The sequence below is a fragment of the Fukomys damarensis genome, unplaced genomic scaffold (assembly GCF_012274545.1).
Source record: "Fukomys damarensis isolate Sample0158 unplaced genomic scaffold, DMR_v1.0_HiC HiC_scaffold_2, whole genome shotgun sequence".
In the NCBI taxonomy this organism is placed as follows: Eukaryota; Metazoa; Chordata; class Mammalia; order Rodentia; family Bathyergidae; genus Fukomys; species Fukomys damarensis.
The window spans coordinates 18,023,426-18,040,907 of record NW_022900914.1 but is presented as its reverse complement, the minus strand read 5'-3'; the positions used below and the strand labels follow the sequence as shown (position 1 = coordinate 18,040,907).

Here is a 17,482-nt window from a genome sequence, read left to right as displayed (position 1 = left end):
GTTACAAAGCAGGTGGTGGAACCACTGAGCTAAATCCCTGGCCCAACCAACTGTTTATTTGAACTCAAGGTCATCCTTCGGCCCCAGCTCCCTGAGTGCTGGGATTATAAGCACGTGCCACCACACCTGACTAATTTATCAGTTTTATAGTGGATTTGACAGTATTTTCTAATAAAACTCATGTAATATGAAGCTTTGAAAATGCCTGTTGTATGAATGTGGTTCTGAGAGAGAGAGGACCACATGTAGGGAATTCATGAATCTTTACATCTGGAGACAATACATTTAAGGGTTTTATGTATTTATCTCTATCCATTGTCTGAACACGAGGTATTTTCTGCAAGCTTATTTTATATGTGTGTATATATATATTTTTTTGCTTTTTTTGAGATGCCATGTAGTTCACACTGGCCCTGAACTTATTGTGTAGCCCAGGCTGGCCTTGAATTTGCAGTGGGATGACAGGAGTGCACCATCACACTTGCTCTATAAGCCTGTTTTGTTTTGTTTGGTTTTTTGGTTTTTTGAGACAGGGTCTCACTATGTAGTTAAGACTGACCTGGAACTCACTGTGTAGCCCAGGCTGGTCTCGAACTCACAGCGATCCTCATGCCTCAGCCTCCTGAGTGCTGGGATTACAGGCATGCGACACCACACCCGGCTTATAAGCCTATTTTAATATGAACCTAAGCAAAACAAAATTAATGAGGCAGGCTGTCATATATTAGAAGATTATATCCTATTAATATACTCTTGTAAAGGAAAGGAAAACTAAAAATTAGTATTTTCCGTGGTTCGTTGTTGGGCTTGTTTGTTGTATATAATTTATTGTGTTAAAAATTTTGAGTAATGAAGTAATTTTTGCACAATAATGGTATATCTATCTTTTAGGCAACAGCTGAAGCTAATAATCTTGCTGCAGTAGCAGGAGCACGGGATAGCTATTGCAAAAGTATGGAACAGGTTTGTAACTAAATTTAAATTTGATGCTAGCGTGGGATAGATGGTTTTTATATTTAAAGTATAGTAATACCTTGGTTCACAAAAGCTTTTGTTTGCAAACTGCATAGGATAAAAAACATGACCACAGCCATCTTCCCCATAGTAACACAAATGCAACCATCTTCCCCAAAATATTAAAAAAAAAAAAAAATTAAGTTGTAAACCAAGTTCCCCTGTAATTGTGTTTCTTACCTGTTGTCACATGACGTTGTTCTGTAACTCCTTTTATGATTTCTACTAAAATAAATCGTAAAAATAATCTACATGGCTAGAATACAGAACTCAGATGCTAAGTTATTATATAAACTGCTGAAATATTTTCTGGTTCATGATTCTGAGTGCTGTTATTAGTAGCATCCGATGGAATTAACATTAGCTTAAGGCCAATAAGAGTTTCTGCCTTAAACTTGCTCAACCGTTTAAATACTGTGTTAGTGTGTAATCTTTTATCTTCTGTCTTTTCTGCAATCTTTTGTACTATTATTGGTGTGTAGCCAGTCCAGTAGAGTCAGGTACTGAGCGCAGAATTCAGTTTTGGAGCTATGACTCATGTTTGGAAAACACTTTGCTTGAGTCAGTCAGTTAAAACATGTGAGAAATAATAAATTATGATTGCCTGTGAGGTATGATGAGCAAGTTGTAAAAATTATGAGCCATGAACTTTTTCAAGCATTAATATTTCAAGCATTAATATTTCAAGCATATAATCTCTCCAACCATAACTTTCTGTACAGGTATGTGGCGGGGACAAGCCTTACATCGCGCCTTCAGACCTGGAGCGAAAACACCTGGATCTCAAGGAAGTGGCCATTAGACAGTTTCGTTCTGTGAAAAAAATGGGTGGAGATGAGTTCTGCCGTCGTTATCAGGACCAGCTTGAAGCTGAAATTGAAGAAACCTATGCAAATTTTATAAAGCACAATGATGGCAAAAATATCTTCTATGCTGCTCGTACCCCTGCCACGCTGTTTGCGGTTATGTTTGCAATGTATATAATCTCAGGACTGACTGGCTTCATTGGCCTAAACTCTATAGCCGTCTTGTGTAACCTTGTCATGGGGTTAGCACTGACATCGCTTTGTACTTGGGCATATGTTAAATACTCTGGGGAGTTCAGAGAAATTGGAACAATGATTGATCAGATTGCTGAAACACTATGGGAACAGGTTGGTATCTGTCTTTTGGTTTATTAGTGACTAATCTCATTTTCCTTGTGATTACGCCCTCCCCTACCGTATTTGCACACCTTCTTTTCTTTACATGAGGAGTAACAGAAGGATGTTTTGTTTTGTTTGGATAAAGAATCTGTACTATACTGTCTGTACCTGAGGATTTATCTTTAACGTCATAATTATAACATGCTTTGATTAACTTAAATCTGTAGTATCCTGTGAATAAATTGTTACTTATAGGTCAGATTATGCCAGATCATGGGCAGAACCATAGTGTCTGATTTTTTTTCTTCGAGAAAATAAAATTCAATCAATTGACATTTGAAAAGGTAAGGAAATTTAATTTGGAAGTATAGTCAATGCTTTTGAAAAGAAGTTTCTTACTGGTATCATGAAGAGACACGGTAGGAGACTTTGAATGATAGGTCCATGAAGATAGTGGTGAATTAGTGATGACTACAAGAAACAATTCTACAGAGATCTCTTTCTGAAGAAACTCTGATGTCTGTACCATGGAACTACTACTGAACAAAGCAAAGCATCTTGAGCAGAGAGCCAACTTCAGTCATAATCTTTTACCTCAAATTAGAATTCAAAGCCAGGCTGTGAACTCTTGCCCAGCAAGCATCTACTAAGGGAAGTCATTTTATATACCTTCCAGCTGTGTGTTGGAATTGCCCGTATGGATAATTTCACTTAAGTGGAATTGAGAATGTCATTAAAATGATCATTGTGAAGTACCTGAGCATCAAGGACCAGAATGAAAGCGGTGGTTAGTACTGATGAAGATAGATACAAGAGGCATTTTCACATGCCCTTTCTGGAATGTAGAGATATTTACCTTACTTAAAGGTTAGGATTTGCAGGTCCATATTTGTTTTGGATTTAAATTCAGAGACTGAAGAAGTAGGGCATTTTTCAAGAAAGTTGATTGAATATTGGCTTTTCTTGTAATAATACCATATGATGTTATAAATTGACGCACTATATTGGATTTTGTCTTTTCTATTTAGAGAAATGCTCTATTAAGATTTAATTTGGAAGTTTACATTTGGATTTTGTTAAGTTTACATTTTATCTTTTAAAAACCTTACTATTTTGTGGTCCTTTGGTAATTTCTAATAGAAGATGAATTAAAAGCCATCACCACCTCACTTTTTGAAAAAATATGATGTACTTTAAAAATTTGAACCATGACTAATTTTGTGCAGCATGAATTTCAGTAATCATACAATGTCTTCTTTTGAAATATACGCATCTGTTCAGCATTGATTGTAAGATTTTAGAAGTGCCATTATTACAGAACAATTAAATGGAAGACTCTAAGGTGCGTAAAGTTATTTTCATGATAGTGTAGTTGAGGTAAGGGGATCCTTTGAGATCTGCAGTGTGTCAACAAATCTTGTCTAAATTTCTTTGCATTTCTCTTTTTTTTTGCTTCAGAGGAGTCCCAGGAAGGTGAGAAACCTACAAAGTCTCAAATTCTTGTAGTCTTAACTCTTTAGCTTTAAGGCACTTTGAGTTATTCTCCTAACAAATCACTCCATGTTTTAGGTGTTTTCCAAACTGTTTGAAGTTACTAGACGTCGAATGGTTCATCGTGCTCTTTCATCAGCACAGCTACAGAGACTGTCATCCAACAATAACAAGAAGAAAAATTAGACAGTATTTTTAACTTTTTTCTCTATCTGAAGTGTTCACACTTATACATGTAGGACAATAAGCAGGACCGTCTGGGCCGGTCTGCATAAATGCTGTATACATACCAGATTTGATGCTGCATATAGGGTATGGAATTGCACATCCATCTCATAGGATTTGTAAATGGTTTGAATAAGAGGAAAGTAATTTTTGTTGCATATGTCTAATTGCATAATTTGTAACATCATAACTTTTCTTTTGGGAGAAGCATCTTTATTTCTCACATTCCTGGTTATTTTTGTCATTGCTTTGAATTAAATTTTTATATCTATTTTTATATGTAACTCTTTTTTTACCTCATGTTTTTGTTTGTTTTGCACATTTCTCATACCACAGGTATTGAAGCCCCTGGGTGATAATTTGATGGAGGAAAACATAAGGCAGTCTGTAACAAACTCTATCAAAGCAGGCCTGACTGACCAGGTGTCTCATCAAGCCAGATTAAAGACAGACTGACAGTTCATCTCCTCATGGACTCCACTCTCCCTTTTTCATGCTTGCTGTAAAATGAGAACTCAAATAAAAATAAACCAAAGTTTACAATCAACTGTAGAAGTAGTTTAATATAACTGGCTTCACAGATGGCTGCCACAGAGTGTGAAATTGTTTGTTGGTTTTAAGCATTCTTTTAATGGCTCCTTAGACCTGGAGATTGGCTGAGGAGCCTTAGTTTATCATGCACATTCGTGCCATGTTTAATTCCTTTTTTCTTTTTACTTAATCTAATGTTAGTGAAATTTGTCTTATGTAAAAGGGTATTTCAGGGAAATATTTTAAGAAATCTAGTCTCTAACAACGTCCCATTAAAATTTTAATTTTTAGAGAATTTATGAATCACTGTATCAAGAATCAGATCAGAATGACAATGAAGCCTTTATTGAGCCACTACGTTAAAAATATATATTGCTTTACTGCCTTCAATACCAGTATTACATAAATGCATGTGTCAGAAACTTCACAAAAATTACATGACAACTCTTATAGCTGAGAGAGTAATTCTGAGGTGTATATTTGTCTTGCCTTTTTAAATTTATAAACCTGCCCTAAAAGGAGATGCATATCTGGGAAAATCTGAACTGTCTTTTTGCAGTTTAGCCTTCGTGTACATAAAATATGCCATTAATTTTATTGGGGGAGAAATTCCATCCAAAAATGTTGCCTACAGCTATGAGTTAAGAGTGTCTGTACAGTGTGTAGCTTTTATTTTCTAAAATCACAGATAGGGCATGTATATGAATTATAAATATATAAATACAATTTTGTATTAAAAGTTTTGTAGTTTATGGCAAAATCTGGTTCTGTGGTAGGATAATAAGTACAATTCCTGTGAAAGGAATGTTTGTGGCTCATGTCAGTGTGTGAATGCATAGACAATTTGAAGTTTTTGATATATTTGTGATATTTATCTTCGAGCACTGCAATCTCACCTCCCCAAGGGAATTCAATGGGAATGTTTATTGTGACTCGTTCTCTGTTGCATTTTAAAGTTATTTCCTGTAATTTATTTTCAGTACATAATTAAAATTTTGTTGTATATATAAAATGAAACTTGTGACTTTTTTTAAAAAAAGAAATTGAAGTACGTATTCCACTACATAAATCATATTTGTCTGTGTTGAAAGAGCCTGAGCAGGAAACACTCAAGTTGAGAGTATAAGGTGTTACACCTTGAAGCTGAGTGTGTAAAAAGTCATTTTCTTTGTCTGTGTAAGGGGAAATTTGTGAGTAGCCTAGGTGTAGCTAGGGGTTTATTGATTTCTCCCCGTTTTCGTGTGACTGTGTGTGTGTGTGTGTGTGTGTGTGTGTGATGTAAGGCTAACGTTTTCAAAACTTTTGTAGCCTTCTTTATGAATACCTATTAAAACACCTGGTTTGGTTTTTAAGTGAAGAAAATTCAAATCTTGTATGCATGAAAGCTTTTAATTTACTTTGGTTAATGTATCTCCTCCCCTATTTAAATCCTGTTTTGTATGGGTTGTATTTGTTTTCATTTGTATTAAATTGCTGCCTACTCACCTGTTCTTAAACATAAAGAATCTTTCCTAAAAATGTCTCTCTATTTCTTATACCACCCTATTTTATGAATGCTGTGGACTGTTTCTATGAATGAAAAATAAAGTTTGTTGTATAATAGAAATTGTTCTGAAATGAAAGACTTATGTAGCTTATCTTTCAAAAATGATGACGATCACTAGACTTTTAAGTATTTCTTATTAGAATGTTTTTCCCAAAGAAGGTATCATTCTCTAAGATTGCAAGAAAGCACTTTCAGCTAGAAGGCTCTGAACATTGTTAAGCAAGAAGCAATAAAAAGGATTAAAGACAAAGTCAAAACTGTTGACTGAAATAACTTTAGTGTCAGTATACTTTCTGTGGTAGTTTTTAGTACTCTTACAATTTTTTTTTTTTTTTTTTTTTTTTTTTTTTTTTTTGGTATTGGGATCGAACTTGGGTACTTGGGCTTTTGTGAGGCAGGTGCTGGGACCACTAAACTAAATCCCCAGCCCACAAATTATGTTTTTAAAAAGAGATTTCCTCAGTGGCACATGATTTGTCCTATTTAAGACAGTTGATGTTTGAAAAGAGGTAATCATCTGTGATCCTGCTCTTAAATATGCCTTGTGCATTTCTCATGAAGATGGATAGTCTTCCTTGCTTTAGTGAAAATATTTCTACTTGTAGAATTTAATAACTTTCGTTTTTTTTTTTTAACAGATCCATCTAGTTCAGGCTGGCCTTGAACTCACTTTGTAGCCCAGGTTGGCCTCAAATTCATGGTGATCCTGCCTTCTGAATATTGGGATTACAGGTGTGCACCACTATGGCCAGCAGTGTTTCACTTTTGAGGGTTATATTTTCAGTAGCCCTGAGATGAATTTTCTTAGCTCAATTTTGAAATAAAAATTGAGTGTTCTTGATGTAGGCCTGAGTGCTATTATTTTAGTTATATTCATTACTATAGGACTTTAAAATTTCTGGTCTTAACCTGTTTAAGAACCTATTAAAATGTACCATAAAATTCCAGAAAACACTGATGTGGCTGTTAATGGTTTGCTGTATAAAACTCCAGAATGACCCCTCAGAAGGCAGTTGGTTAGACTGGTAGCCCAGAAATAAGTAGGCTTTTAAACTAGCTACTGCTGTGTTAGTATGGGTTGCTTATGTGTTTTGCACATATATCGGTATCAGCTGAAAAGTTCATGGCCTGTGTGAGTTTGACTAGAACTGATGCATACGTTCGAATGTTTTCCATTCATGTCATAGTTGCGGGCGTTGAAGATCAGCTGGAACAGCTGGCAGCAGTGCTTCTGGAAGCTGCCATGTCCCTTGAGCCTCTGCCATAGAGAGGACTTGAATTTGGGCCAAAGTGGGGGGAGTATCCAAGCAATGTAGAACTGCGGTATTCTCTACTTAAGTCTTACATTAAATTAGAGGACCTCCTGACCACATTTGCATTTTACTAGAATTTAGATTGAAGAATTGAGCAACTTCAATAGACTACAATGAAATACAACTTTTATGTTTTTTTAAGTTTGTCTTTTGGGGCTCTTGAAAGCCAAAGATATCAGCAGCTTACCAGGTGAAAAGACCCTACAGATACATGTAAAAGGGCCAGAGATTTAGCTCAGTGGCTCCACCACCTGCTTTGCAAGTGCAGGGACCTGAGTTCGATCTCGGGTACCAAAAAAAAAAAAAAGTAGAAAAGGTTTGGGGGGGAATCTCCATAAAACATCTTCACACATGTATTTGTATTCCCTGTAGTCCTGTTTGATTAGATAGATCACCTTACCAAAAAAGAAATCTGTACCTCGGGTTTGCAAACCTAGGTTTTTAAATCATTGTGAAGCTTTAGACGTGAGTAATGTCCCTAACTCGCGATGTAAGAAGCTTCGTGTTGGCCACATTCTGAAAAGCACTGAAAAGTGAAGGGGGTGGGGCGGACTTTGCTAAAATTGAATGAAACTGTCAAAATTGCATGAAATACTACCACTTTAAAGTGAATTATGTGATCAAGAAGTGAAAATCTCCCTATTCATTTGATGGTAGACTTTAGAACCATTATTTACTTTGGTATGTGTTCTGTTGAAATCTTTCCTGTGCTCATTGACATGTCTGTGTGCACAAGACATTCTTGATTTTTATTTTATGCAAAATAAGGATTACTTGATATATTTCTTTCATATAACATGGATGCTTTTCTAGGTTATTAACTAATGCTCATGTGGTTACTTTGATTCTTTTTGGAGCAAGTGGTTATTTTTTTCTTTTTTTTTTTAATTAGTCTCACCACGTTGCTCAAAGCTGGCCTTGAACTCCTGGGCTCAAGTGAATATCCTTCAGTCTCTCGAGTAACTGGGATTATGGGTGCATTACACCGTGCCCAGCTGATAAATGGAATTTTGATGAGAGAACACAACTTTTTATCTTTTTCTGATTGTATTTCATGAAGCTTTTCCATACCTTTTGATCATTATTAAGAGCTATGAAGGGTTCCTTTGCTTTTTGTTTTCCAGTGCTGAGGATGGAGCCAAGGGCCTTTTGCATACTAAGTAAACATCTTACCAGTAACCTACATCCCCAGCCCTTTAAGAATTTTTAAATGACTAGCATAGTCTCGAGGCAAATGAATCTATAGCCACGTAAAGATTAGGAAAAGTCATCTAAAATGGGATAGTTGAAACTCCCCAATTACAAAATATGATGACTGTGTAAAGCTTGGATAACCTAGGACTGGAAGAGTACTTAAATTACAATTGAAGGAAAAGTAGGTGGATCTTAAGGGTTAAAACAGCTTTGTTCTCAGACTACCACTCTCCAGCTTGGTAAGTGTGTACAAATGCTTATGGAACAGTTGAACCTCAGGAATTCCTACTATCTTAGGATGTGGTGAGAATGTATCAAAATCCTGCCAGACATACTTTTAAATTTGTATGGGTCTGATATACCTGTTTTTAGCTTTATACCTTCTTTTTTCTGCAGAGAATGAGTTTTGGAGGGTGGTGGTCATTGCTGTTTTGTATATGGAACAAAGCATTTATCCATTTTTTTTCTTCAACCTCATTAAGATCCTTGGACAGAAGAAATTAAAACTATATATGTTTTTGTCATTGCATTATCAAATATTTTTATACTTAGTACATGCCCAGAGTATTTTAAATGGGCTGATTCAGTTAACTGCATGCTTTCCATGGGCCTGCCTTCCTTACACAGACTATCTTCTGTAATGAGGTTAGGTGTTCTTTGGCAAGTATGGGCTTCTAAATATTAGTGGTGTATTTTCTCATTTTGTATCAAAATCCTTCAGTCTCTCAAGTAACTGGGATTATGAGTGCATTACGCCGTACCCTGTAATCACAATCATTAACTCTGGTAAAATAATAGAGGAGGACTGGGGATTTAGCTTATTGGTTTCGGTACCTGCCTCGAAAGCACAAGGACCCGAGGTTGATCCTCTTGAGAGGAAGTCACAGGTAAACTGTCCTCTTGGGTTAGGATTATCTTGAGAATTTTAATATAGCAATTTGATCTAATGTAGCTTCCTGTGTCCATAAAATCTCCCAGAATTGAGTTTACAGGCGTGTCTGGTGAGATAAAATCCTTGTTATGTATATTGTGCATCTCTAAGAGGAATGATCAGAATTCACAGAATTCAGACCAGTTTTTCCTCAGAAGAGTGAAAGTTTTACAAGGGGGAAAAGACCAGACATGTTAACATCTAAACTAAGAGTGGGTATTTTCATCTCCATTTTTTTTTGGTACCAGGGATTGAACTCAGTCCTTGCGCTTGCAAGGCAGGCCACCGAACCGCTGAGCTAAACCCCCGGCCCCTTCATCTCCATTTTTATACAAGCAGGAGTCACCTGAAGCTCAGAGAAGTCACCCATGATTGGCAGAGGGTGAGAAAGTGGCTCTACTGGCCCATGCTCCAGATAGCTGTGTGCTGCCTTCCCCATCGCCTGTTTTTATAAAGAGTCTCACACACACAGAGAAGAGGAAAGAGGGGAAGATGTCCACATCAGGCAGGAGCCACAGGGCAGCGGTCTGCTGTGGCTCTGGCCTAGGTGACCGCAAGGCAGACATGCAGTGTAGGTGAGGTTATAAAGGTCTGGGCCGGCTGGTGACCAGCCTTGCAGACTGTGTGAAGAATTGATGGTTAGGTATTAAGGGTAAGTGGACAATTCTTAGAAAAATAGTCAAAGTATGGGTTTTTATTTTGAATCCATCATCACATTCTTGGGACCCTCTCACATTGTGTAATAAATTGAAATTTGTATTTCTAGTAATTCTTTCAGACTATTTTTTCCATTAAGTTTATTGGTACTTTTTAGGTATACAGTGCAGTTACACTCATCGTTGTGATCTTGCACCTTGCAAGATCTTGCATGATGTATCTAGGTTCTTATTTTTTCCCCATACCCCATCCCTCCCTTCACCCCCTCCACCCTTCCCTATTTACAAAGATTTGTTTCCATTTCTCATGATTTTTCTTTTCCCTTCTTTCCTTTCCCCTACCCTTCCTGCTTCTCCTACTCTTTTAGCCCCTTTCTTCCTATTTCACATATCAATTATACAATTTAAACCTTATTTACACTTTTAGTTTTTCACACCAGAGAAACTATTAGGTATTTACACATGTGTGTCCTATTTATTTCACTCAAGAGTATGGTCTCAATATGCACCCATTTAGCTATAAATGTCTCTAGTTTCTTGTTCTTTATGGCTGAGTAGTACTCCATTTTATAGAAAAATCGCATCTTTATCCAGTCTCTAGATGATGGGCAATTGGGCTGTTTCAAGTTTTAGCTATTACAACCTGTGCCACTATAAACATGGTTGAGCATATATCGCTGTGGCATGATTCTTTTAATTCTTTTGGAAAGATACCCAGCAGAGGGATGGCTGGGTCAAATGGGACCTCTAATTCTATTTCTTTGAGGTATCTCCATACTGATTTCCACAGTGGCTGTACCAGTCTGCACTCTCACTAACAATGGAGAAGGGCTCCTTTCTACCCACAACCCTGCTAGAATTTGTTTTTTCTTTGATTTCTTGATAGCAGCCATTCTTTCTGGGGTGAGGTGGAATCTCAGTGTTGCTTTCATTCTCTCAAATGACCAGTGACGAACATTTTTTCATGTGTTTATCTGCTGCTTTTACTTGTTTGAGAAATGTCTGTTCATTTCAGATGCCCATTTTTGAATCGGGTCTTTATATTTTGGGGTCTGTGTTTTTGAGTTCTTTATATATTCTAGATAGTAGGCCTTTGTCTTTCAGACTATTCTGATGCATGTTACAGCATAAGATCAACTAACAGAGAGAAGTGTTTCCTAATGGGTAATAGGATTATGGGTTTCTGATGCTCTTTTTTATGCTTTTCCAGGGAGGGAGGCTTTTTGCACAGAGCTGAAATTATGTTATATTCTGTTGTTTCTCTGAAAGAGTTGGAGCCTGGGTTGTGAAGGACAGATGCCGACAGTAGATTGAAAGAATACTCATCTGTATTAATATATGTATATATTAATATATGTATGAATATTATCTCCTGGATTACAGATCCATTCTTCTACCTTAGTCTTCATAATTATGCCACTTGTCTTCACAGGCTATAGATGAGTTCTCTGCTTTTAAATACTTAAGGAACCAAATTAGTTTTAGGTATAGCAGATTGTTGCAATCTTTATTTGGGAAATGTTAAAAAAGTGATTAAAAAAATAAGGCTTTCTAAATCCTCTCTTCAGCTCTTGAATACAGAAAAAAAAACTGAGTTAGCTTATATAGATCAGCAGAGATTAAACCTCCCAACAAAGTACAACCTTCAAAATTATGCATGACTGTTCTACACATACATAATGAACGTATCAAAAGTTGTTGAACTCCTTAGTGAGCAAGCCAGTAATATGGAAGGCTGATTCAGGGAATTAGAGGAACAGGAGTTCTGTAGTTTACCATGAGGAGTATTTTAAAATAAATATCCTGAGTAGTCAGCAGTAAACAGAAAAGTCAGACATCTGAACCAGCACGTCAGCCTTAGGGTCTCAGGAAGTTCTAAATGGTCTAGCAATATTATATCACTAGAAATTAAAATTTTCCCTTGTCATATTCTCTGTGTGAGTGAAATCATGCAGTATTTTTCTGTTTATTTCACTTAGCATAATATCTTCAAGTTCAATCCTGGCAGGATCTCCTTCCAGTGTGTTGTTTGTGTGTGTACCTCACAATTTTTTCATTCATCCAGTGATAGAGACTGCAGTTGTTTCTTTTTTTTTTTTTTTTGTGCTGAGGATCGCACTCAGGACCTTGCACTTGTGAGGCAGGTGGTGAAACCACTGAGGGAAGTCCCTGGCCCTACAGTTGTTTCTGTATCCTATGTGCGTAATGTTGCAGGGAACATGAGAGAGCACATAGTTTTATGAGATGGTGATTTCACTTCCTTTGAGGGATTGCTAGGTCAACGTAGTCCTATTTTCAATATCTTTAGGAATCTGTATACTGTTTTCTTCAGTGGTTCCATCAGTATACATTCCCTTAATAGTGTACAAGAATTTCCTTTCCTCCAAATCCTGGCCAACACTTGTTATCTCTTGCTTTTTGTTTTTCTGTTTTTTTAAATGAAAGCCATCCAGCATGTGTGCGGTGATCTCTCATTGTGGTTTTGATCTGCATTGATGATAAATGATGTTGAGAACATTTACGTATACCTGTGTGCTATTTCTATGATGTCTTTGGAGAGATGTATATTTGGGCCCTTTGCTCATTTTCAAATTGGGTCATTTTCTTCTTGCTGCTTAGTTGTATGTGTTCCTTATATATTTTGGATATGAATCCCTTTTTATACAGTTTGCAGATATTTTCTCCAATGTGTAGGCTGTCTTATTCCATCTTAATATTCTTATGGTGATTTCAAATAAATATTTTGAGAAAAATAGCATTGTTTTACACTTTTGGAAAGAGTACTTAATAGGCTTATCAGAAAACAGCTGGGTTCTCATATCAGCTTCTGCATTCCCTTTTTGCAATATGTTGTTTTGGACGAAGTGTATGGAGGAAATCAGTCCTCACAGATAAGTGGTTGGCAAGGGAAGACCTTATAGAATCCCAAAAGTGCCTTGGGGAATCCCAGTGGTTCTTGAACTATACTTGGGAACTACTGCCATTTACTAAGAAATATCCTTGGCAGAAATGTTAAACAGCACTCCAGTACAACTTTGAAAGGACACACTGTGATGTCTTTTGCTTTATTTCCAAGGTTTGAATAATTTTTCTTGCTACTTCAAAGCTCATGTCATACTCCTGTTTCCAGAGACAGATTGGCTCAGACAGACTATTCCCTTTGTAAACAGTGGAAATTGGAATTATATAAGGCCCTTTCTTTAAAGTCCCCCTCAAGCAAACAAAAACTTTTTCCTTCAACATAAGAGTGTGTGCCAGAAAATTTAGAAATGTGAAAACATTAACCCATAATATTTTGACTTGTCCGAGATAAGCACCGATGCCATTTTCTTCCCTTGCAGTCTGATATCTGTGTTGATGTGTGTGAAAGTAAGTGTGTATTTAAAAGTTTGGTTACCATTCTGTACATACCCTGGCCCTCCCGGTTGTGATTCTCAATGAGGTGCTGAGGCTCAGGAAACTGAAGTTTTAAAAGCTCCCCAGGTGGTTCTGTGCAGCCAGGACCGAGAACACCCCTACACTCACCGTTCCTCAACATTTCCCGGTCTTCCCTCTCCCTTGCTCTGTTCCCACTGTAATACTGTCTGCTGTAAGCTTTCTGTCCCCCTCTGCGCGTCTCTTCATTTCTTGCTTTGCCGGAAATCTGGTTTTCTCTCCCAGGCCCTGGGTAGTGGAGTGTGTCTCCCCTGCCGCCCTCTGAGACTGTTCTCCCACAGCCGGGGCAGGGGTGGCGAACCTACGGCGGCGTGGGTGTCTCAGCCGCTGTTTGTTAGCATTGCAAACGCTAGGTCACTGCCCTAGGGGCTCCAAGCTGTGATGGAGCCTGAGCCCTTCCTTCGCCTCGCTGCTCCATTTCAAGTCTGGTTTGTTACAACCTCTTTAGTGTTAGGCTTTTCCGCAGGTCACCCCAACAAACCCTTGGCCCTGTACCGAGTGCCTCTCCCGCTCTTCCATTAATAACTAGCAACTGGCGAATGGCTTTCTTGTTCTTTCTGTGGTTGATCTGGTAACTCCACATAGCATGACCCGACCCATACCTTAATTTTTTAAGTCTTAAGGACATCTCCTCCCACTCCATCTGTACTCATTAGTCATCCCCTCCCCCTGTAACCGTGCTGCCTCCCAAATCTACATTTTGATAGCTGTCCTTTCCATTCATTTATGCCAAAATTTCAGTCCGTTCTCTAATCTGATTAAAAACTCATCGTTGAGCCCTACTAGTGTTACGGAAGGAATTGGCAAGTGACACACAGAGAGGCAGCAGGATGGGAGTGAAATAAAAAAGTTTACTCCCTCGATGGGGATCGAGGACACCTAATGGCGGTGCCCTGATCGATTCCCCACTGGGCTACAACTCCTTTTACAGGGCTTTACAGCCTGAATCTCATTCCGTTGGTTACATTGCCTTTTCACAGTACACACTGCTGATGGTTCAAAACACGGTGCTGAGGCAGTTGAATTTCAGCCTGGATGCAGTTTTTTGTTAGGGGAGGTTTCCTTTTAGAGTTATCTACACAAGGGGAAAGGAGCGTGTTTGGTCAGCAAAGCTAACAATGGTTCTTTTCACTTACAAAACTTTTGAGGGAGACTGGATGCCTTCGGTACGGCGCAGTGCCGGTTAATTCTGAACTAAACAGAGCGAAGGGCAGAAGTTATCTTACATTGTGACATTTCCCAGGTTTTCGCTCTTAATGTTTTCCCCAGCACTAGTACTTTCTGATGTCACCTCATCTCTCTTTCTCTCTGAGGCACAGCGCTCCAGCCAGCACTACAGCTATTTCCTCATAAATATCCTCAGCCCCTCCGTGTACCCACCTTGTGAAACAACTGTGTAAAATTTAAATCTCTGGTCACCTAGATCCCAGCAGCTGACTGTTGCTGGAGAAAATCCCGCAATCCCGCAGAGCTGGAAGTCCAGTCGTTCACTCTCATCTCTCACCAGACTTGACGGATCCGTTTACTTCCCTCCTCCTTCCTCCCAAAGTGTTCACGATGCACTTAACCGAAGGAGATGATCAGACTATAAACCTTCCCTGCCTCGACTTCTTTAGCGAGTTTCCCTTTCTGCCAGAAAAACAAAAAGAACAGCCTCCCCCCCACTCCCTGTGCCCAAAATCCAACTCAGACTTTACCATGGCTGACGAGCTGACCCCTGCGTATTTCACTTTTTTCCTTTTCTTTAGTTAACTATGTTGCAGCTACCTGACCCTTCCCTTAAACACACCAGACCTATCTCAGGGTCTCTCTGTTCATTGCCATTCTTTCTCTAGATCTTCCTTCTCATCATTCAGATACTGTCTCAAATGTCACCTGCTAAGAGGCCTTTCCTAAGTACCCTTCCCTTTACCCAGTGGCTCTATTGAATTAATCCCGCATGATCTTCTGTACCGGATATTACTTTAAATATGCTATTTGCTTACATATTATATGTTTCCTGTATTAGTATGTTGGCTTCCAGAAAGAAGGAATTCTTTTTTTTTTTTGGTACCAGGGATTGAACTCGGGCCCTTGTGCTTGTGAGGCAGGCAGCAGGACCACTGAGCCAAATCCCCAGCCCCTAGAAGGAATTCTTTTGATCACTGTCATATTTTATTTAGCTCTTAGAACAATGCCTGGTACACCGAGAACATAATACAACGTATTAACTACCTGAGTTGTCAGACCTGTGTTGCCCTCCCTCCCCTGCCCAATAGCTGGGGATTGAGCCAGAGGTGCCCTAACACTGAGGTATCTTTCCCTCCCTTTTTATTTTGAAATAGGACCTTGCCAAGTTGCACAGGCTGGCCTCAAGCTTGTGATCCTCTTGCCTTAACCACTGTAGTTGCTGGGATTGCAGGTATACGCCACTTGTAATCCTGCTTTTAAAGAAGCTATAAACAATTGCCTATCTCCGGTCACACAAATGGTTATGTAAACATCTCCATTCCACAAACTTCAAGGGACCTTGAGAAAGAAATGAATAAGTTTAGCACTGAAAATAAGACTTTTATATCACCTATACTTTTTATGGCTTGATCTAGAATGTACCCCAAAAGACATGTGTTCAGAGGTGGAGTTTTTGGAAGTTGATGAAACCATGGGCACTAACCTTGTCTTAATTACTTTTCTCCCTGATGGAAATGAACAGACCTGTTGGTATCCTAATTTCATTGTCCTCTAAAAAGCTACTTTATATAAGGAAGGTGTGCTTCATTCTTGGGGAATGGCCAAAGCCAGGAGAGTAAGTTTGAAAGGTTCAGGGTGGACTTAGGTGTCGAAGTTCAGTGAGCTCATCCTCTGGCTGTGTGACATTGACATGGGCTCAGTTTCTATGTTCCATCTCCAACAACCCTCGCCACACAATGCCGCTTTGTACAAAGTCTGCATGGTTTGTACGAAACATGCTATTCCCTCCTAAAACGGGGGAGGCCCCCAACCCCAAGTTATGTGCAGTCAGCTCTAAGGATTTCGACTGATGTTCATTCCTCTAAGCACAATCCCATTATTCTATTCTGTGAGCTATGGATGAATTGTGAAATTAAGACTACATAGACTAGGTGGGAAAGGGAACAAGATAATAAAAAGAATTAAAATCTGTACTCACAGATGTAACTCACCAAGCAGGGAGAAAAATGGGACCACCATTGATGGTTACCCACGTTATGCTCCTCGGCCCTCAGCCACAACTGTGGCTTGACCCACACCTTCATCCTTGAGGGATTTGTGCCCTTGGTGGTCCTCTGCTCCTTAGGGTTGCTGTAGTTCTGTATTAACTTTCCCTGTTAACCGAAGCAGTGTAAGGGAATGCTCTCAGAGCATCCTCTGGTTTGCAGATATTCCTTGCTGTTTTCCCTGGATACCCAAGATTAATGATAGCAGCTGAAACACTAACCACTCCTCCCCCTCTTTATTTGCTTGTTTGCGGCTGTCATATAAGGAACCTAAAATGATAAGGGCTACTCTCAACTGGTAAAATTATTCCCCTGGTGGAAGTGTTTCTCTCTTGGATATTAATATTTCTAAATCAGAGGAGTGTAAAATCATAACAATGGAAAGCAAAATATTTTCAAGTGGACCCAAAGGCTTAAAATGAAAATCACCACACCACTTTTATTTATGGCTTCCTGGACATACCTTCTGTCTATTGGAGGAACGCTCTTTTACTGTTGGCTAGAATAAAGTCCTGCATATGGCAGGACAAACCCATTCCCACAGGGTTGTCTATTGGTCAGTACTGGAGATTTCGGAAGACCATTCCACCATTCTGTAAGGTCGTCAGCTTCACTGAGCAAGCTTCTGCTAGTCTTTCCTCGTACCCTGTGAGCACCAGCTGTAGGAGGCTGCTGTCAGATGTGTCCAAGCTTGCTTTCAAGGTCACTGAGTTCATGCAACAATTGCGCAAATGCTGGAGTGGCTCAGGGGCAATTTCAACACCGTGCCGGGGAATTTCTGGCATC

The 17,482-nt window shown here is 38.8% G+C and overlaps 1 protein-coding gene across 2 annotated transcripts in view; it reads left to right on the top strand.

The window, feature by feature from the left end:
• Positions 1-5,974, top strand: part of Atl2 (atlastin GTPase 2) — a 31,576-nt gene extending 25,602 nt beyond the window's left edge. Inside the window, exons 10-14 of one of the 2 annotated variants that reach the window (XM_010604975.2) lie at positions 892-963; positions 1,737-2,168; positions 3,618-3,632; positions 3,729-3,962; positions 4,212-4,291. In XM_010604975.2, the coding sequence (XP_010603277.1) occupies positions 892-963; positions 1,737-2,168; positions 3,618-3,632; positions 3,729-3,836 (627 nt within the window). In that variant the 3' untranslated portion in view covers positions 3,837-3,962; positions 4,212-4,291. Of the gene's footprint in view, positions 1-891; positions 964-1,736; positions 2,169-3,617; positions 3,633-3,728; positions 3,963-4,211 lie in introns of both variants that reach the window. The other variant, XM_019204669.2, reaches the window with a different exon arrangement.
• The last annotated feature ends 11,508 nt before the right edge of the window (positions 5,975-17,482 follow it).